Consider the following 21,078-nt stretch of genomic DNA (forward strand, 5'->3'; position numbering starts at 1 on the left):
AGCCGTGAGCAACTCTGGAGACCAGAGTTACACAGAAAAATAGTTGTTAAGGCCAAATCTCTGGAGTTGCTCATTCACTTCTCCTTTGCACCCAAGAAAGTTTAAAAAAAAAAAAAAAAAAAAAAAAGCCTGTGCCCAGTTGGAAAGAGATTCCCCCAGAAAGCCTGTAAGTTTGCAATCAAAGAAAGCCTCTTTTCTAAGTTTAAGTCTGAAGGGTGGTCTGGTTCTTTCCCATGACCACCTGCTCTCTACCCTCAGAAACTCAGCATTTCCCAGCCTGGCAGGAAATAACACTCTCTAGGACAGAAAGGCTGAGGAAATTCTAGTCATTCCACATTTTTGGAAAATAGTTTATTAATTCATTATTGGGACAGATACATGATCAATGCCTTGGCTTAACACTAAAGAATATCATATTTATGAGGAGGAAAAATGCTGGAAAAAAGAATTAAATAAAATAGCATAAAACTAAATACCGACAAATAAATGAGCAGGTACTGATTACACTTGTCATGCATCAAGAAAAGGAAGGTTTCTAAATAAGACTCAAAAAACACAAGGCATTGATGGTAGGTGACAAAGGGATTAATACCCTGTAAAAGGCCAATAGACTCTTTTCTAATAAAAATACTGCTACAAAGACACAAACCTAACACTTCCAAATTACCCAGAGCCCAAATAATATATAATGCTAGTGAGTAATGGCCACTTTCTTATCAACTGTGAGTTATAGGCAGATACCAGATTTATTACTTATTTGCTTTTGAGAAACAATTTTCCACCCAACCTAATGGGTTATAAATTGTCTCATTTGCAGCTATTTAATTTAAACCAGAACCTCAGTGCCTGTTAAACAAGAACATGAAAAATGACTATGTGGTGTAATGCTAAGAGCCTACTGTTAAAACAGCCATTTGATTCAGGGCAGTTTTTGTTTTTTTTTTTTTCCTCTCCCTTTTGGGGCGGAGGGGAGGCGGGGTGTGGGGGGAGCAGAGCAAACCAGCAAAATAAAAAGAGGCTTTTGACCTTCAGAGCAAAGGCAAAACACAGACAGTGGCCTCAGCCATGGTGACGCTGGATGCCAGAGGAAGAGTACAAGTGACAATTCCATCTTCAGGGAGCTACAAGCCAGCAGGAATAATCTTCGCTCTCCCAGCCCCGCTGGAGCAGGGAGGGGAGGGAGATGTAGGTGCGGATGTCAGGCGGGAGTGACACCCGAGTGTAATAAACACAGATGCTGAAAGGGTCTGAGGGAGCCGCAACTCTGCTTGAGAGACATGTCACCATTAAAAAAAAAAAAAGAAGAAGAAGAAGAAGAAGAGGGGAAAGATAGACTGGTTATTTCTAATTTGGCCCAGAAGCCAGCATTAACCCTTGATGTGCTGATCAGTTAAAAAAGATGCATTTAGGGAGAAAAGCCCCCACATCCTAAGCTCCAAGGAGAGGCTGGGGTACAAAATCAAATAAATGACCTTGTTTTCTCTACACAGGAAATAGAAGTCCAGCTTGTCCCTGTGTGACAGGTCAATGGAAAAGGACTTTAGGATTGAATTTAAAGGAGAAAAAACAACAACAACAAAATTACCCTTGTCCTGTGCAAAGACCTCAGTGCCAGCCCCCAAAGGGTGAAACTCCCCTCACCCCCCCATCCATGAGCTCCTGTTCCAGGTGTGCAGAGTGGGAGGGAAGCTCCTGGACTGTGGTGCCCCCCATCCCCAGTCTCCTTCTCCCCTTTCAGCTTCAGCTGGGAAGGAAGAGCCCAAACCCCCTCCATCCAGCAACCCTGCCTCCATGCCTCAAAGGGAGAAGTCACATTCCCTTTTCCCTGTCTCAGAAGCCCCCCTGTGTGACTTTCATCACCTAACTCCAAGGAGAATCCTCCAACCTTAATCCCAGGGAGAAAGACACAAGGGAAACTGGAAGATCTTCCCCTAAGAGGGGCAGTCTGCCTGGGGCGGGGGCATATGGTGGCACAAAGAGAAGAGGGGCAGGAGGATGGCTGGTGAAGTGGATGGCGGACACAGAAGTCAGGCTGTGGCCTCAGAGCAGACGTGAGGTAGTCATGTTGTTAGGGAAGGGTGCAGAGATTGACCCCAGGCAGGTGAACCACATGACGCAGTCCGGGATGGCGGTGGGAGACAGCCGAGACAGGAGACAGAGAAACAGCGGAGTGGACAGGAAAGCGGATCCCAGAGGAAGAGCAGGGCAGAACTGGGAGCAGGGGGCTGACTGGAGACAGAGCACAAGAGGAGTGGAGGGGAAGGGAGGACAGGAGAGCCAGGGCAAAGGATTTCCAAAACCGGGCACTTCCCAAATGACAAAATGAAATGCAGAGTTGCTCTGAGGGGAGCCAGAATCACCCTCTCAGTTGGGGCAATAGGGACTGGGCGATGGGTAGTGACACCAGCGATGGGTAGTGACAAGACCAATGGGTAGTGACAAGACGAAGATGCTAGGCAACCAGAGCCTACTGCACTCAGCCCAGCCAGAAGGGGAAATGGGCCGGGGCTGTCTTTGTCAGACAGGGCATTGCAGACACTCTCAGAGTGTGTAATAAACAGCTGGGTGACAGAGGTGGGATGCCCACAGGGCTAGGGACTAACCACTCTGGGGCACTATCCTGACCTGGAGGATCAATTAGGCCACTGGGACCTCTACCTGGCCAAAGTCTCCCAGTTGTCCAGCTAGCGCATACATGTGCACGTCACATAGAGCCATGCCTCACAGGTCCCTCCCACAGGACAGGTGGCAGAGTGTGGGGGGAGTGGATACTCCCATTTCTTCCTCTCCCCACAGCCACAGCCCCTGGGGAGGCTTCAGACACCGTGACGATGCTCAGGAACTGCAGGTACATGGGCATACCTACTCAGCCACATGGGCCATGTCCCATGATCCATCCTAGCCTGCCCCAAACTGCACCCTCTAGGGGAGCTAGGCAGAGGAGGGGACTGGGGCTCTGGGCAGGCCTGGGCTGGTTCCTAGCGGGCAGGGGGCCTTTGGCTGGCAGCTGCTCCCGGGGGCCTCCTCCAGAGCTTCACTGGGCTGGAGGTCTGGGTACGGATAAGAAGCGCTGGCTGCCTCTGGCAGGCAGGTGAGTCTGTCTGGCCCAGGGCTTGCCTGCTCACACCCTCCCAGCTCCCTGTCCAGCCAGTCTACCCCTTGCCCTAGATCTGTGACTCCCGAAGGGAGGGCAGCAGCCTCTGGAGGCAGGGGGTCCTCAGGCTCCAGGTCTTGGAGGTGGAGGTCAAGGTTCCCTTTGGATGCGCCGAAGTCGGAGTGGACGATGACTTCAGCCTCCACCTGATTCCTGCAGGCTGGGGGTGGCTTCTTCCTACCGTTGCCCTGGTCAGAGCCGAGAATGTAAAGACAGGGTGACCATCGCTGAGAGTGATCATCAGAAGAATGATCAACAGGGGCGCCTGGGTGGCTCAGTCGGTTAAGCGCCAGCTCGTGGTTTTGGCTCAGGTCATGATCTCCTGGGTCCTGGGACTGAGCAACCTTTCAGCTCTGTGCTCAGTGGGGGGGTCTGCTTAAAGACTGCCCCCCCTCAATCTCTCTCTCTCTCTAAAATAAATATATCTTTTTTAAAAAGTGGCCAACATACTTGGGGCAGAGAGGGACTGACCCCTTTCCCCCAAGCCCCAGAGCACAGCGACTGCTGTCCTCTAAGAGATGATGATCAGGCCTATGTGAAGGCAGGGGGAGAACGGAATACTACGCATTTGCCTTTGCCCAGAGTTCCAAAAGTACCAGATTTAGTCAGAGCCTCAGTGGGTAGGGGGAAGGGCAGAATGCACTCAATCCAGGCCCTCCCTCAGATCCATGGTAATATTGCTGGGACCCACTAAGGCATCAGGAGAGGAGCGATTGTCTTTAACCCAGGTTAGACAGATCCCCGCAAACTGCCTGCACCCCTCCCCCACCTTCGGAGGCTCCAGGGGCCTCCTAACTAGAGTTCCATCCCCATGGAAGTTATCATCAGGGGTCACGAGAAAACTCACTACTTGCTCTTCACAAACACAGAGCCCCTTCTCTCCTTTCCTCCCTCTCCCTCCCAGGACACTGACCTTTATGGCATCATACACCAGAGCCTGCAGCAACAGTGTCTGCCCCGTTCCAGCAGGGGGCAGCAGAGCCCGGGTCAGAGAAGGCATGGCACCTGCATGGGGCAGCTCACAGCCTGCCCAGGAACCTGCCCAGCTTGGCCCACCTGGCTGAGCCCAGGAGATCTGCGAGGGGAGAAAGGATGGGAGCACTGAGGGCTTGGCTGGGAGAGGGGAGCCTAAGAGAGGGAAGTAGATGGAGACTCTTGGCCTCCTGGCCACCTCCCTGCTAAGGCTCTGGGGAGGGACCAAGAGTTTGGGGGTGAACATGAGGATGGAGAAGTCCTCCTGCAGAACAGTCCAGTACCACAGAGCCTAGAGGTGTCCAAGCCAGGCGGGGTCTCCTTCACCACAAAGACAGGGAAAGAGGGAAGAAGCACACAAGGGTTTGAATAGGTTCCTCAGAGAAGTGCAGGAGGAGCTACCATTGGCGGTGTGGAAGGGACCTGCCCTACATGAGCCCACCTTATCCAGGTCCTGGTCTCACTTGTCCTTCATACTGCGGTGGGGGTGGGGAGGACTGGGGCTTAGAGGTTTCTCCAGCTTGCAGGATGAGGAGGGTGGTGTGGCCAAATTGAGTTACCAGCAAACAGTCCACTGTGGGCCCTTCCCTCCTTCCGTGACAACCAGGATGACCTATTCTGCCAGGGATGGAGGCCCATCTGCTTCCCTACTCTGCCAACCTTTTCAGGGAGGAAGGAGAGATCCTTTTCCCCAGCAGCTGGCCCTGGGAAAGGGAGGGGAAGGGGGGAGGAGCGTCTCTAAGGGGTCACAGGTTGGACTCTTGCGCCCCCTGGTGTCCCATTTGGGAATGAGTCGTAGTGTGGGGCTGTGACCCACCCAGGCTCCAGGCTTACCTTTCTTTTGGAGTGACCCCGGCAGTCTGAAGCACCGCCTCCCATAAGGCTGTGCACTTCAGCCCTGTCCTCCATGTCTGAGGGCGGTGGAGACCAGTCCTGGGGACGGGGGTGCACAAGGGACTCCAGTTCATGGGCAGCTGGTGGGCTAGGAGGGCCAAGGCGGGCTCGAGAGTACAGGGCGGGGTTCCCAGTATTAGTTGTGGAGGACAGGCCTGGGAGGGCTTCCCTGGAAGGGAAGACAGAGAATTGGGCACAGCGGTCAGAAAGGGGTGGAGGCAGGCCTGGGATCTAGTCCCGCCTATGTCCTCCGGCAGGTTCCCATCCATCTCTGGAATTTGGTTTCCCTGTCTAGGCAATGATTAAGAAACTAGGTTCAAAACAGCTGTGACATTGCAAATAGAACCTTTCCTCCTCCCCTCCCCGCCCCACCTCCCAGGTCCAGGTGTCTGGAGATTAGGGGTCTCTCTTTCCAAGATGCTGTCAGTGACAGACACAGTGAGAGAAGGCAGCTCGGCCTATGCTCGCCCTTGCTGAGGAGGTAGGCCACGGCTCCCTAACCCACTCCCCATTCTCATGAGGTCATCACTCCCAATGCCTTCACTCCAGAGTCTTAGCTTCAGTGGGGCCTCTGGGGGTACCTCGGGCAAGTCATGGCCACTTTCCCTACCCTCTCATCTCCGCTGCCCTTCTGGAAGTTTCTCTTCTCTGCAGGCAGACTGGCTCCTTCACCCACCTGTGGGGGCTGCGGCGCAGTCCGGCACACATGCAGGCCAGGAGGCAAAGGAGGCCCAGGCAGACACCTACAATGATGCCTGTGACTGAATGCACATCCAAGGAGTCTGGCAGGGGACAGAGAGGGGACAGAACAGGTCAAGGCCAGGACGAGGCCCAGGGTTCATAAATCGGGATTTTTCTTTCCTTTTCTTTTCTTTTCTTTCTTTCTTTTTTTTTTTTTTAAGATTTATTTATTTGACAGAGAGAGCAAGAGAGAGGCAAGAGAGGGAACACAAGCAGGGGGAGTGGGAGAGGGAGAAGCAGGCTTCCAGCTGAGCCAAGAGCCTGATGCGGGGCTCGATCCCCCTGGGATCACAACCTGAGCCAAAGGCAGACACTTAATGACTGAGCCACCCAGGTGCCCCAATAGACCAGGATTTCTATGGCTTCCTCAGGAGACCACTGGCTTGAGTCTCACCCTCTAGAAACAAAATCTTCTGCTACAAAAAGGGGTCCATCACTTCCTCTCCGACTGTCCTCCCCAATAGACATCTGAACTTCCGGTCCCTCTCTGTCAACCTGGCCTCCCAATAAAACACACTAGGGCTGATTTCGTGAGTGTGCCACAAGAGTGGTTGCACGGGGCCCACACTTAGGATGCCATGCTTGGTTTAAGGTTCTGCTATCACTGTCTTGCAATTCTAATTTTTAAATAAGGGTCCCACATTTTCATTTCACCCTTGGCCCTGCAAATCACATAACCAGTTCTGCTGCTCTCTCCCACCCCCTAAAGTTCGTCCCCTCTCTAAGCCAATCCTCCAATCAAAGCACTCTTCCAAAGAACTAAGCCAGTCTCCCATAAATCTGACCTCTTGACTGAACTGCCACTGAACGACCCCCTTCAGATTTGTCCTCTGCCCACCAAACCAGGAAGCCAGCTGCCCAAAACAATGAAAGGGTAGCTGTGCCCTGGGGCAGGGGCCTGAAGGCGATGGAAGAGATGACTTTAGAGGTTAACTCCAGGGGCCTCAGAAGACCTCAAGCAGTCCCAGGGTGGACCCATTCCACCCTTCCTGCCCTCATACCTGAGAGCTTCTCCTGGAGAGTGATAACATCCTGCAGGCCAGAGAAGGGCCCAGGCCCCACCTCTGTGCGTGCCCCCATCTTGAAGAAATACCTTGTGTCGCTCTCGAGGCCATGCACCTCAGCACTGAAGATGTTTCCTGGAGGCAGAGAGAGGAAAGCAGGGCTGGAGGGTTGGGGGCATGGGAGCAGGATGAAGGGACAGCCTGGAAAAATGAGACTAAGAAGGTCTGCTGTCCCACCCAGGCACAGCTTCTGCCTGCTTCTCCCAGACACCCATGGAACAAACCTCAGCTACACTCTCACCACTAGCCCAGCCCCTGGAGGGGCTCAAAAAGGGAGAGGGTGGGGAAGCTTTTGCTCAGAGGCCCTGGGGCAGGAGCCCTCACCCTCCGTGGTAAGCAGGGTCCACTGGTGCTCGGGCTGGGTGTGGTTGTTGCTGTAGAGGATGAGATACTCCACGATCTCCCCATTGGGCTCGGTGGGGGGGCACCAGTGCAGCCGAACGGTGGATGGTGTCAGGGGGCTCAGGCGCAGGTCAGATGGGGGCGTTGAGGGCCCTGGGGTACAGGGGAGGAGATGGGGAGAGGCACCATCACTGAGAGCCCCAGCTCTGGGGGCAGCCGGGAGACAGGGGCGTGAGGACAAACCACAAAGCAAAATGAAAATCTGATCTCTAACTAAGGAGTTTCTGGAAAACATTTAGCAGGGGAGAGGTGTTCACTACATTCCTCCCCTCCCAGAAACTCTTTTTCACTCCTTGGAGCAGACCTCAACCTTCCATACCCTGATACTTCCAAAGCTGGAGGAGATTGTCTGGTGTCCAGAGACCTGGGGGCAGAGCTCAAAATTTTCTGGAAGGCTTACATTTCATTTTGAACTCCCATGCTGTTTCTCCTCTAGTCCATGGTAAAGTTTAACATAAAGTAGAGTTCAAAACTATTTATCATTGAAAGTTCCTAACTCTCCTTGCTACCCACAGACCTTCACATAAAATCAGTTGATGCCCTGTATAGCCTTTGTCTGTGTTTGCCCCTGACACAGTTTCTAAGGGTCATGGCCATCCCAGTAGGAGAAGTACAACCTTTGTGGTTTTGTTTTCAGAGAAGAAACTGATCCTGGGGGTAGGGGTGACTGGGGAAGGGAGAGAAGGAGAAGTAGGGACACAGGTGAACAGTGAGTTGGAAGGGGACAGAGATTTGGGGTTTCAGGGCTTCAAGGCCCAGCAGAGGGTGGGACGGGGACCCAGGGCTCTAAGGCGTGAGGCAGCCACAGCATCACAGGCTGGCAGAAGCCTCCTCGCCTCTCACCCTCTCAGCTCTGGGACCCCATCTGCAAAAGGAGAAAACATCCCCATCTGTCACATAGCCAGTGGTGCTGGGGAGCCAATGACACAAAGTCTCTTCTGAGAGAACATGGGGCCCCCCCAAAATCCTGATGCAGTTTAAGACCATAACAACTGATGTGATAGGCGGGTGGGAGACGACCTGTAAGCAGTTTTTTCAAGAGCAAACGCCAGGGAGTGCACGGCTTTCGCGCCCCATCCCACCCAAGACAAAGGTCTTCTGTCCATGGGAAAGGGAACAGGGCTAGGACAGGCAGAACCAGAGAGCCTCTTCTGGGAGAACAAAAGTCATTCGTCTTGGAATGCCATTTCCAGAGGTTCCAGAGCCACGGGCGTGCACAGCGAATGGTTCCATCCTTTTATAGATGGGGACACAGAGGCCCAAGCTTCCCTGTGGGCGGGCAGGACGTAGAATCCAGGACACCAGCCTCCCTGACCCGGCCCCTTGTCACCAGCTCCGTGAGCTCTTGGCAGTCTCATACAAGAAGCCCCTCCTCGAAGTCTCCTTGTGTTTTGGACTAAGTGATTAAGACCAGCACAGGACTGGCCAGCATGAATGGAAGCCAGGGATAGACAGAAATAGGGTTTTGAGGGACATGTTAAAAAAGAGGGCCATCGGAGCAGGAAGGAGTGGGGTAAAAGATGGGATAGGGGGCAAGGCGGCCACTCACGGTCAGGCAGGGTGGAGCGTTCTACCACGGATCCGAAAGGCCCGTCCATGTCCACGCCGTGGGACTGTACTGCGAACTCATACTTGGTGAAAGGCTTCAGCCCACCAATGAGAATGTCTTCTCCAGAGCTGCCGAGGCAAGAGACGCGACTGGTGCTCTCAGGAGCTCCCTCCCAGCAGGCCAGGCCCGTCCCAATCTGCTCTGCCAGCCCCAGGCCCTCCCCTGGGTGGGGAATCAACTCGCTGACCAGTGCGGGGTGGGGGGTGGGGGGGGGTGATACGGACACCACCCAGGATTTCTACAGAGAGGTCTGGATGAACGCTGCTCCCAAGGCAGTCTGTCCAAATCTCCAGACTAGGCGCCTGCTCCGGGAAACCTTCCTGGATTCATCCAAGTCATCATCTACCCAAGGATCCATCTCTGACACATCTTTTCCTTGACTTAATGCACTTCAGCTTCAGCTGTACGTATCTCTGTCTCCCTACTTTGTTTTAGTCTAGCTGTTTTATGTGCTTTATGATGTCTTCAGTATTTTTATGCGATTTTTTCCCTCTGCCTAACGAGCAGCTCCTCAGGGCGGCGGCTCCGCCTCCCTGTCTGACTGGGGACCCTCTCAGGACGACAGCACAGCGGTCTCCTCCCCATCCTGTCTGAGGTTGGAGAAATGGGTCTGTCCTGCGGCACATTCCCTGAAGTTGAGTGCAAGGCTCTGCTGGGAGTGGATGGGATAGAAGGGACTCCCCTTTTCTACCTGGCCCCAGCAGACCCTCAGTGTGTCCTGCTGTAATATGTGAGCCAGGAAAGTTTCCTGAATCCCTGGGTCCCTCCCCTTGTCCCCATCTGCTGCCTCCCCGCCCCTCACCCCGCTGGCCTGTGGCAGCGTGGGCTGGCTTCCCCACCTGGTGTAATAGGTGACCAGGGAGGCGTTCCTGAGCCCCCAGGGGCTGAAGCGCACGGTGTAGTTGACAATCTTGACTGTGGTGAAGTCTGGCTTTTTCCACCGAAGCCAGATGGACGTGGAGCTGTTCGATTCCGCGTGGACATGGGCGGGGGGCAAGGGTGGTCCCCTCTGGATGGGCAAGTCTGGAAGGTGAAAACAGGGTGTGAGGAAAGGAGGGAGGACACCCATCCCGAAAGATGGGTAGTGGTTCACAGTTCCAAGGCACTCTTTCTTCACCCTCTGTCTTCTGATCCTGTGAGCTAAGCAGCATCATCCCCACCTCACAGCTGAGGAAACAGAGGCTCCCAAGAATTTAAGTGATTTTTGCCAAGGTCATGTATAAAGCAGACTGTACTACAGAGAGGCAGCAAACGATGGCAGTTAAAAGCACCGACTTGGGAGCCAAGGGCCCTGGTTCCAATTCCAGCTCTGCCACCTACTAGCTGTGCCGCCTGGGAGAAGCTCCTTAACCTCTCTGTGCCTCCATTCCCTATGTCAGTGGGGCTGAGAACAGGACCTCCTTCATAGTGTTGTTAGGAGCATTAGATTAGTTCATTTTTGTTAAACATCCAGAAAAGGGTCTGGCCTATTGTTATGGACCGAATGTTTGTGTCTCCCCAAATTCATATGCTGAAATTTGAACCCATGGTTGAGGGGGGTGGCTCCTGAAGGGGATTAGTGCCTATCTTTGTCCATCCGGCCGCTATAGCAAAGTACCACAGACTGGGTGGCTTAAAAACAACAGAAATTTCTTTCTCAGAGTTCTGGAAGCTGGTGTTTGAGACCGGGGTGGCAGCATGCTCAAGTTCTGGTAAGAGCCCACGTGTGGGTGACAGGCTGCCAACTTCTCATTGTATGAACGTATGGAGGAGAGAGGAGAGAGAAGCCAGCTCTCTTGTGACTTTTAAAGGGCCCCACCCTCCTGATCTCATCTAACTTTATTTACCTCCTAATACAGCATACTGGAGGGTGGAGTTTCAACGTAAGAATTGGGGGGAAGGGGAGGGGCACAACTTCCAGTCTGTAACTGCGCCGTATAGAAGAGCCCACAGAGAGCATTCTAGCCCACCTTCTGCCATATGAGGACACCGTGAGAAGAGGGCTTATGGTCTACGAACCAGGACATGGGCCCTCCCCAGACAATGACTCTGCTGATGCCTTGATCTTGGACTTCCTCCAGGACTGAGAAAGAAAATGTTTAAGCTGTTCAATCTAGGGTATTTTTGTTACGGCAGCCGACCCAAGACCTTTACAGTAAGTACTATAGGATGACGTGTTTATTACATAAATACAAAATAACACAAAAGTGGGAACTTTATCTGTATTGTTCACCACTAAATTTCTACAACAGGGTAGTAGACAGTAAAAAAGATTTGCTGAATGAACAAACTGGAATTCGAACAGGTTTCTTGGCTCTGGGTTGAGTGTTCCCTTCGATAAAACACACGGTTGAAAAGCAGCTTGGTAAGTCAGGGGTGAGGGGGTGTCATAATGGACAAGCAGGGTGGCCCACCCAGAGTCACAGGGCAGTGTAATAGAGTGGGCAGACTTTTGTTGGGAAACAGGGGTCTCAGTTCTAGTTTAAGCTTTATGTGACCTTGGGCAAGTCCTTTCATTTCTCTGAGCCTCCATTCCCTGATGGGCCACATAGGGAGGCTCTCCCTGCCTAGCATAGAGAGACAGGCTGATAGTTTGCTGTAGGTGGATGTGTTTTAAAAAAACGTTTAAAGATCAAACAGGGTCGGGACGCCTGAGTGGCTCAGTGGGTTAAGCCTCTGCCTTCGGCTCTGGTCATGATCCCAGGGTCCTGGGATCGAGCCCTGCATCGGGCTCTCTGCTCAGCGGGGAGCCTGCTTCCCCCTCTCTCTGTGCCTGCCTCTCTGCCTACTTGAGATCTCTATCAAATAAATAAGTAAAATCTTAAAAAAATTAAAAAAAAAAAAGATCAAACAGGGTCAGGAGTCGCTGATCAGCCACAAGGTTTCTCTCTGTCCAAACATTCCCTATTAGCACTGCTCATGGGTAATGAAAATCTGGTAGTTCGCCTGAAGGACATTGCATCGACTGAAGTTTCTCTCTACACCAGAGGCTGTCTGGGGCTAGAAGAGGACCTTTAAACTGAGAAGAATGGGTCTGGGGGTGGTCGAAGCTACCAGATGGCTTGACCACCAGGGCTGGCCCAGAGGAAAGTGAAAGGAAGCGGCCCACGGACCCCTCGACGGAGCCCTCCTCCCTCTCCTTCCCCAGCCCTCTCACCTGGTGTGGGAGCCTTTTCTGTCTTGCCCTTCCACACTGCCGCGTAGCCATCCTCATGTTTGTTGAATGCCACAAGCTTCACCTCGTACAGCCGGCCAGGGGCTGGGGAAGGTCATGGGGGTCACTGGCTAGAGGGACCTGAGGCCACTCTCATCCCCGAGAGCATTCTGTTCCCAGCTCCCATGCCCGCCTTGCCCAGTTCCCCACCAAGGCTCTATCTGTTTCGCTCCCTCCCGCAGCCCTCCTCACCTAACTGGGTCAACTCATACTGCTTCACTTTCTTCTTGAGCCGGACAGGCCCCACATCCCAAGCCTGGTCTCCGCGGCCCCCTGGAGGACTCTCGCCATCGGCCTCCTCCTCAGCTCCCACCTCCCGCCAGTAGAGTTTGTAGCCAGAGATCTGGGCGGGGTGAGGGGGCGGCTGCCACGACACCACCAGGGACTCCATCCTTGCCCGGACCTTCAGCTCTGCAGGGGCAAAAGGGACTGGGGGCGGAGGAGCAGGACAGCAAGAGGGAGAGAGAGAAGGAGGAATGAGAAGTAAGCCAGGAATGGGAGAGGAGAGCGGGGCAGGAGGAAGCCAGAAGCAGGAAGGGAGCACTGAGCGAGAGCCTTGCCAGCCTCCCCACAATGCACAGGCCCACGGCCACACCCCTGGAGCCAGGCCTCAGCTCAGCCTAGAGGTGAACTGACAGGCAAGTGGGTACCGAGGGTTGCTGAGGCCGGAAAGGACGGGAGGAGCCATTGGTGTGGGAGCCTACTTGGAGTCTAAGAGTGGGGCCTTACTATGTGTCAGACACTGTTTTAAGCTCCTTGGGTGTGTATTTTGACTTTATTCTCACAACCCTATAAAATGATAAAATACTATTGTCTCCATTTTACAAAGAAGAAAACTGAGACGTTAAGTAACTTGTCCAATGTCATACAGACAGAATGCATGCCAGGTTCTGACAGAACGTGGCACGCGTACTGTCTACTCAATCATTCTATTACTGGACCTCTTGACAAACCAACGGTCCTACTCTGGAAGCAACTACTATATGCCAAGTTCCTGTTATGGACTAAACACTTGTTTACAATGCATTGGTAATCCTCACAACGCCACCCCCAACCCGTGGCAGTTAAGTGAAACCTCCGTGCAGTGAATGGTTTGTTCAAGGTCACGGAGCAGATAGAAGGGACTCTGGAGCCCAGGTTTGTTTGTAAAGGCCAGCCCTTCGCCTAACACCTGGTCTCCCTGGCCCATCCAGCTGCGGAATCTGTGGAGGGTCTCTGACAGAGAGGGTGCTGGGGCCTGCGTTCCAAAGGCGCACACACACGCCCACATGGTCACACACGCCACCCTTCCTCTCTCCTCAGCCCCTGTACCGTGGCTCTGGTTGTGCACGCTGGGCGTCCGGTGCTGCATCCACTGGGAGGGGGTCCCGTAGCCAGCCCCGGTGCCCGCCGAAATCCGTACTCGGTACACCTTGTTGGGCTGAAGGGCACTGAGCGTCAACTGTGTCTCGTTTCCAGGCACCTCGGTGGAGACAACCTGATCTGCTGGGACAGAAAACATGGCTGCTGGGCGGCCACCTGAAGACCCATGACCCCCAAACTCCCCTATGCCAGCTGTTCCACCCCAGATCCTGGTTCCTCAGTGCCCTCTCAGCACAGATCCCTCGGTGCCTGGATGGGCTCCATGGCTCCAGAGTGGACTCCTGGGCCTCCAGCCTGGGCTGATGCAGGTCAACAGCCTCAGCTCAGCATGGAGAGAACCATGGCATGGACACCATACTTCCCCATGAGCTATTATGACCATCCCCTTATACACACACACACACAGTAGGGTGCAGGCCCAAGGGCTTGTCTCTGAAGGCCATCAGGTACTGCCTGCCTCCCAGAGCCCAAGCCTCCTTCCTCACTCTTCCCTCCTTCTTCACTCTCACCCTGACCCCCAGCCACTTGTCTTCCCCCAACTCTTTATCCGTTGCATACCCTCTCCTCTAGATCCTTATATCTGCCCTGACATGCCCTCCCCAATGCTCTGTTTCCCCAAAACGGCAAGCACGCCCTCCACAGCCCTGTCCCGTCTTTTTGAGATAGAAGGGATTCTAGGGATTACCTAGGCTACCTGCCTCATTTCACAGATGAGGAAACTGAGACAGGGACTTAACAGCATTATCCACTAAAGCCATAGATGAGGTGAAGCTAGATCCTGGGCCTCCCTCTGTCTTGAGTTAAGCCTGTTTGCCTTTGCCTACAGGTTCCTCCTCTTGTCCAGGTTCCTATTTCCCTATTCCACAGACGTCATTTCCTCAGACATCCCCCGCATCCCTGCTTGGACCCTCAGCTGCTCTGGCCAGCCCTTCGTAGCAACAATTCCCAGCTGGGTGGAGCCCTCACCCTGTGCCCACTTACCTTCCTTTCCCAAACCGTATTCTATCTTGTACTTCACCACCTGCCCATTGCTCAGGCTGGGAGGCAGGGGCAGCCACGCCACCCTGATGTCCAAGGGGTTGGGGCTGGACAGGGAGAGCTGGGGCGCTGCACTGGGGACTGAGACAGAAGAACATCAGGGTGAGCTCTGCTCCACCGACGTGGAAGGTGAGGCCCAGGAGCGGTCAGAGACTTGCCCAGGTCACACAGCAAGTCAGAAGTAGGCCCAGGACCAGGATCTGAGGGAGGAAAGGGAGCCTCTCAGGGGAGCCCCAAACTGGAGATGAGGGGATATCCTTCCCACCCCAAAGCCAGAAAAAGGTTTGGGGCACAATCTGAACCCACATCCAGTGGGTTCATGTCACCGGCCCCTGCCTGACCAGATGGCACATTGATATTGAGAAGGGACATATGACACAGGGAATCAAGACCTGGACTCAAGTCCCAGTTGTACTACTGACCTTGGGCAAGTCACTCTCATTTTCTGGGCTTCAGTGTCCCAAACTGTAAGTTGGGAAGAACCCTCAACCACTCCCTCACAGGGCACAGAAGATGACACGAGGCAGGTAAAAGTGCCTTGGCATTTTTAAAAAGAAGCGAGCTACCACCCCCAGGGAATTCTCTGGAACCCAAGGTGCCCACTGAAAGTTGAGAGGCCCTACCATCGTCCAGTGTGTGGACCAGCGCTGGGCTAGAGGTACGGCTGGCCCCCAGCTGGGAGTAGGCCACCACGTAGAACTCATAATCGGTGTTGGGTTCCAGGTCCCGAACCTGCAGCTCTGTGGTGTCATTGTTCACTGCAAACTGGTATTCCACATTGTCCATGCCTGGGGCAGTGACACAGGGGCCAAAGGGACTGTCAGGGAGCCACCCTCGAAGGTCTGCCAGCTGGAGGCTATCTAGGGATCCTTCATATTGTCCCAGTCTCTAGAATAATCTGTGTATAACCTGATCATCAGATCATCTGAGCTGGAAAGTATAGACTTGTCCAGCTTCTAGTTTCACTGTATTAATTCCTCCAACTGTTAGGAAGTTCTTTCTGGTGTCTACCTGAAGTGACTCCTGCTGCAGTTAATAAACTAGTTCCAGGAATGCTTGGGCATTTTCCCTGGGAGGAAAAGTATTCTCTTCCTCCTCTATCATAACAGACTGACTGGGGGTTAATGAGCCACACACGTTAACCCTTCCGGCAGGGCGTCGAAGGCTATGACCTAGCCCACATCTATGCAGGTCTCTCCCGCGGGCTACCACCTCATTCCTTTCTATCCCCAAGAGTACCCACCCACGCGGCAACCCTTCGGTCTAACCTGTGCCCCCCCACTCGGGCGCCCCCATGCGGGTCCCCAGCGGACGTACCCCGTGCCTTCTGGTAGTGGAGGGAGAAGCCGATGATCTGCTCGCTGTGCAGCTCGGGCCGCTCCCACGCCACCAGCACCGTGGAGCTGCTCAGCGGCGTGGCCGTGACCCGCGTTGGGGCGCTGGGCAGCCCTTCGCGCACCACTACGGCCAAGGGCGCGGCGGCGCACGCGGTGCCTGCGCTGTTCTCGGCCACGCACTGGTAGTAGCCGGCGTCCTGCAGGCCGATCTGCGTGATGACCAGGCTGCCGCCGCCACCCTGCACCTTGACGCGCCCGTTGGGCCGCAGCGGCGCCCCGTCGTGCAGCCAGCGCAGTGCGGGCCGCGGCTCCCCGGCCGCGCGGCACACGAAGCGCGCGGTGCTCGCCCGCGTCCGCGACAGCGCCTCGGGCGCCTGCGAGATGGCCGGGGCCGCTGGGGGCGGGGAGGGGGACGCTGACCGCGCGCTCCGGCCGCGAGGGTCTCTGCCGCCTCCCCGGACGCTCTGGCCGGCTCCCGCGCGCCCTCTACTCGCTCCAACCTCTCCCTGAGTCAGCCGGCCCCCAGATCCTCGCGGGCGGCGCCGCTCTACCTCTGCTCCTCCCGGGTTCACCCCAGCCCCGCGCTGGCCGTTCTCCTCCTCGCCCCGAATTGTCCCCAGGCCTTCTGAACCTCCCCTAAGTACCCTAGGTCCTCCCGAGCCTCACCACACTCCCTCAGGTGCCGTAACCTCCTTCTCCCCTCCTTCCAGTGTCCCCTGCACCTGGAGACTTAACTCTCTCCATAGTTACCCCCAGCCCTAAGCAACCCTGTCCAGTATTTCGTGTCACTCGGACCACACCACTGTCTCTTAACCCTCAGTCCTACCCCTCCCCCCGTGACCTAAGTCCCACTCAGCCCTCCCCTCTCCACCCCCCAATCACCCAAGTCATGCTCTGATCATCCCCACTTTCTCTCCCTGCCTCAACTTCCCCCACCTTATCCTCCAATCTCTTTTCCCCCACTCCCCCGCCGCCAGTCCTCTAGCCTGTCCCCTCCAGTACCCATCCTAACGAAGGACTTCTCCCGGAGTGCCGGACCCCCAGCTCTAGCCCTTTTTCATCCTCCAGGATCGCCCCTCGGTCGCCCCTAGCCGACCTGCCCACTCCGCCTCCCCCCGCCAGTGCCCAGTTCCCCACCCCGCCTCACCCAGCACGCGGAGCTCAGCGGCGGCGGTGGCGAAGTCGCGCGTGCGGGGCTTGTTAGCGCGGCACACGTAGACGCCCGAGTGCCGGGGCTGCGCGCTGCTGATGAGTAGGTTGGTGCGGCCCAGGACGATGACGTCCGTGGAGATGGGTTTCCCATCTGGGGGAGGAGAGGAAGAATGGTGGACTAGGGCACCGAGGACTGCTCCTGCATCTACACTCTGGATCCGGGGTGGGACGGGGGCCTCCACACCCGCTTAAGAAAACACAACAGTCCCTTGTTTGAACCTGAGTTCTTTCACTTGCTAGAGGCTGACCGTCTCTGAGCCCTCCTGTCTCCGTCTGTAAAATGGCGAGAGGAGAGACCCTAGCTGGAAGGATGCTGGGAGGGTGGGACCCATAAGGTTTGTGAGAAAGCCAGGCACAGCGCAGGCACCCAACAGGTACTCAGTACCCTCGTCAGTTATTACTATTACCATTATTAATAAATTCATTTCTGGGGAACCTGGGTGGCTCAGTGGGTTAAGCCGCTGCCTTCGGCTCAGGTCATGATCTCAGGGTCCTGGGATCGAGTCCCGCATCGGGCTCTCTGCTCAGCAGGGAGCCTGCTTCCCTCTCTCTCTCTCTGCCTGCCGCTCTGCCTACTTGTGATCTTTCTCTGTCAAATAAATAAATAAAATCTTTAAAAAAAAAATCTAAATAAATAAATAAATAAATTCATTTCTCTCAAGAAGGACATGCTCCTCCTGTATGGTCTTATTCCAAATATTGTGATGAAGACATGGCTGGAAAGGTCTGACCAGAACCAAAGATTTGAATATATGCAAGAATTTTTATCTTGAATCTGAAATGAGAACCATTTTTTTTTATTTTAAATATTTTATTTATTTATTTGAGAGAGAGAGAGAGAGAGAGCGGGCAAGCACAAGCAGGGGGGAGAGGTAGAAGCAGGCTCCTCCCCACTGAGCAGTGAGCCCCATGCCTGGCTTGATCCCAGGACCCTGGGATTATGACTGGAGACCAAGGCAGACACCTTAACCAACTGAGCCACCCAGGCGCCCCTGAGAACCATTTTAAAAGCCCCTGCTTTCTGAACATGCAAAGAAGATCCAGAGAAGAAATGTAAATGGCCAAGAAACACCAAAAAAGTGTTCAACTTCACATAATCAGAGAAATGCAAACCAAAACACAGATGTTAATTTTCACCTATCAAATTGAGAAAGTTTTTAAACAGGGTAAGCTGCCAGAGAAAGGGTAAATGCTGAGAAGGGCTCCACCTTGACTTTGATCCAGGGATCCCATTTGTGGGCACCTATCCTGGGGAGATAAGGACAGGTCTGATCACTGATCACTGTAACAGTGGGCAATGGGAAAGGACTTAAAAATTCAATGGTAGGAACTGGCAAACTGCATTATGGCTATATTCAAATGATGGAATATAGTCATTATCATTAAAATTACTTTTTGAAAAAGTTTTAGAGATGGGGAAATGGTTATAATAAACTGTTGAATTAAAGTAAGACTTGTAACTGTAAATATAGCATGCTCCCAAACTCAGGGGGAAAATGTACATGTGCATTGAAAAAAATCTGGAAGAATACACTTGTATGTTAACTATTTCAATCTCTTTGAGTGGCGGAATGTTTTCTGTTTCTGCTTTTCCCAGTTTTTTCCAATGAACATACAACCTTTGAAATCAGAAGGAAACAAAACAAAAAGGCATGTCCCTTCCCTGACTTCATGAAGTTGCTAGAAAAGTAGCAGTGACAGGTGTCAGGAAGGAAGTCCTTTTCCAGCCTTTCTCTTCCCAATCTCTGTCCAGGAGTGCTATTAGCAGACTTTCTGCAAGGGAGTTCCCAGGACCACCCATGTCGGGATTCTCTGGGACAGCAATTCTCAAATCATCACTGTGCACTCGAATCACAGAATCTCAGGGGACTTTGTTAAGATGCAGACGCCTAGGGCAAGCCCCAGATTCTGCATTTCTGCCTAGGTACAGGTGGCGGGTCCAAAAACCACCCTTTCAATAGCAAGGATCTAAGGCAGTTTAAGATTCCTGGGTCACAACTGTCCAGGCATGAAGGCAGGGAACCTGCAGTTCTAACAAGCTCCCTGGGTCATCCTGATGCAAGGTCAGGATTTGAGAAACATTAATATTAGAACTTCTGGGCAATGCCACAAGCCTATCCCAATAATATTATGAGGGTCCTGCTGGTGCCAAGATCCCTTAATTAGGCCGGTGTCCCAAGTCCAGTGAAGTGTGCGGGTCATGAAGGCCTAAAGCTACTAGCACTGTTTTATCTCATCAGTTCAGTGGGAGGTAAATAGTTGTTCAGTTTATTATTTTTCTTTAAACTCTGTGTATTCATTATATACTCTTTTGGATGTGAGATTAAAAACTTATGGAAAGGAGACAGTATAAGATAATAGACTGAGTCAGGGAAGAAAGGAAAAGAAAGCAGAGTGAAGACTTCTGCCGTCAACTTGAGACAAGTCACTTCTCACTAACAAACAGAAACAAAAATAATCCTTGCTGGGGCGCGTGGGTGGCTCAGCCAGTTGGGTGTATGACTCTTGGTTTCAGCTCAGGTCATGATCTCCGGGATCTCAATATAGAGAAGACTCTACACTGAGGGTGGGCTCCATGCTCAGTGTAGAGTCTGCTTATCCTGCTCTCTGCTCTGCCCCCTCATGTGTGTCCCCCATGCACTCTCTCTCTAAAATAAATAAATAAAATCTTAAAAACAAAACCAAAACAAAACTTTACTTTTCTTCTGTACAAGAGTGGAGGAAGTGGTGTATCAGAAAGAGAACAGGCTCTAAAGTTTGGGCCTTAGCTCTCTGTGCCTCTGTTTCCTCATCCATCTAGTGGGAATAAGAGTCCTCACCCCTGCTCCCTTCCAAGGACTGGTCTAGGCTCTGGCAGGAGGGTGAGCTGAGTGCTCAGTAGACGGCAGCGACGTGGGGCCAAGAGCCTTCACTACTCTGATAGCCCCTGCTGGAAAGCAGTCCTGCCTGGCACTCAGCACTTGCTGCCCAATACCGTCGAACCTCTCTTCTTGGGTGTGTGTTTTATTGCCCTCACCCAGACTATGAGTTCAAAGGGCAGAGTCCCTGTCTCTCCCATCTGATTTTTTTTTTTTTTAAATTCACTGTGCCCAGCACAAATCCAAGCACACAAGGCTGCAGCAATCTGAGTGGGGCCGAGGGGCAGCTTTGCAGCCCAGCGGAGGGGGCCTGCTTTCTCCTGACTCCAGCCCTCACACATTCACTTGCAACACTGTTGAGCCCACCCTGAGTAAGGTCTCAGTGACGATTTTGTGAGTGGCAGACGCAAAGTGCTTCCTAAAGGAACATGCTACATGGACTGATGTCTAATTCTGTCCAGGTTCCCCCACCCACGCTCAGCCCTGGGAGAGGAGCTCCCACCAATGGAGCGGTCACCCCTATAGCATCCCACCTTGGGGACACGTGAGATGCCGCACCCTCCTTCCCCATGCCCTTGGGTCCTCTCCCTCCACTTACCCTGTCGTACCCAGGACACAAAAGGGGTGGGGTCAGCGGAGGCCACACATTCCATCACCACACTCTGGCCAGAAACCACCGTGGTGTTCTCCGGGGCTGCCACGATGACCACGTCCTGCCCCCTGGTGGACGCCAGGGACCCTGTGGAGAGGGCAGGCCAGCAAGCAGCCTTACCATGAGGTGTCTTTACTTGCAGTCCCTCACCTGATGCTCACCTGGTGAGGCAGGTGAGTCAGGGAACAGCCGAGGTTTCATCTGACAGATGGGGAAAGCAGCCGCATAGTTCTGCAGAGTAGGGACCGGAACTCAGAGCCCTCTCTCTTGGAGCCAGGGGAGGAATAACCTGGCGTCTGGCACACCACCCCCATTCTTCCCTGAAAATGGAGCCCACCCTGCTGGCAGAGGATCATTAGGGTCACCAGTAGACTTGGAGCCTGGGGTTGGAGTCAACAAAGTTTCTGGTTCCCTCAATGCCATTAATGCAGTGTGACCTTAGGCAAGTCCCTTCTCCAGAGGGCTTTGGGTTCCCTTGTGGAAAAGGCAGGAGGCAGGCTCGAGTTTCCACCACCTTGGCAGCTCCCTGAGCTCTGATTCCCTGCCAAGTTCTCCCCGTGACCCTGTCCCCTGGGTCAGCCTGAGGAATA

At 53.6% G+C, this 21,078-nt stretch overlaps 1 protein-coding gene across 6 annotated transcripts in view; it reads right to left on the reverse strand.

The window, feature by feature from the left end:
• Positions 1 to 1,232: 1,232 nt before the first annotated feature.
• Positions 1,233 to 21,078, reverse strand: part of IGDCC4 (immunoglobulin superfamily DCC subclass member 4) — a 38,998-nt gene continuing 19,152 nt past the window's right edge. For 2 of the 6 annotated variants that reach the window (XM_032342900.1, XM_032342898.1), the window contains exons 5-20: positions 20,435 to 20,575; positions 16,914 to 17,069; positions 15,747 to 16,160; positions 15,053 to 15,217; positions 14,373 to 14,510; positions 13,341 to 13,514; positions 12,222 to 12,458; positions 11,973 to 12,074; positions 9,676 to 9,859; positions 8,777 to 8,904; positions 7,150 to 7,320; positions 6,763 to 6,900; positions 5,631 to 5,802; positions 4,961 to 5,189; positions 4,068 to 4,229; positions 1,233 to 3,342 (exon numbers count right to left, since the gene is read on the reverse strand). In XM_032342900.1, coding sequence (XP_032198791.1) covers positions 2,932 to 3,342; positions 4,068 to 4,229; positions 4,961 to 5,189; positions 5,631 to 5,802; positions 6,763 to 6,900; positions 7,150 to 7,320; positions 8,777 to 8,904; positions 9,676 to 9,859; positions 11,973 to 12,074; positions 12,222 to 12,458; positions 13,341 to 13,514; positions 14,373 to 14,510; positions 15,053 to 15,217; positions 15,747 to 16,160; positions 16,914 to 17,069; positions 20,435 to 20,575 — 3,122 coding nt within the window. In that variant the 3' untranslated portion in view covers positions 1,233 to 2,931. The other 4 variants (XM_032342902.1, XM_032342899.1, XM_032342901.1 and 1 more) reach the window with 4 other exon arrangements.

The sequence above is a fragment of the Mustela erminea genome, chromosome 5 (genome assembly GCF_009829155.1).
Source record: "Mustela erminea isolate mMusErm1 chromosome 5, mMusErm1.Pri, whole genome shotgun sequence".
Taxonomy (NCBI): Eukaryota; Metazoa; Chordata; class Mammalia; order Carnivora; family Mustelidae; genus Mustela; species Mustela erminea.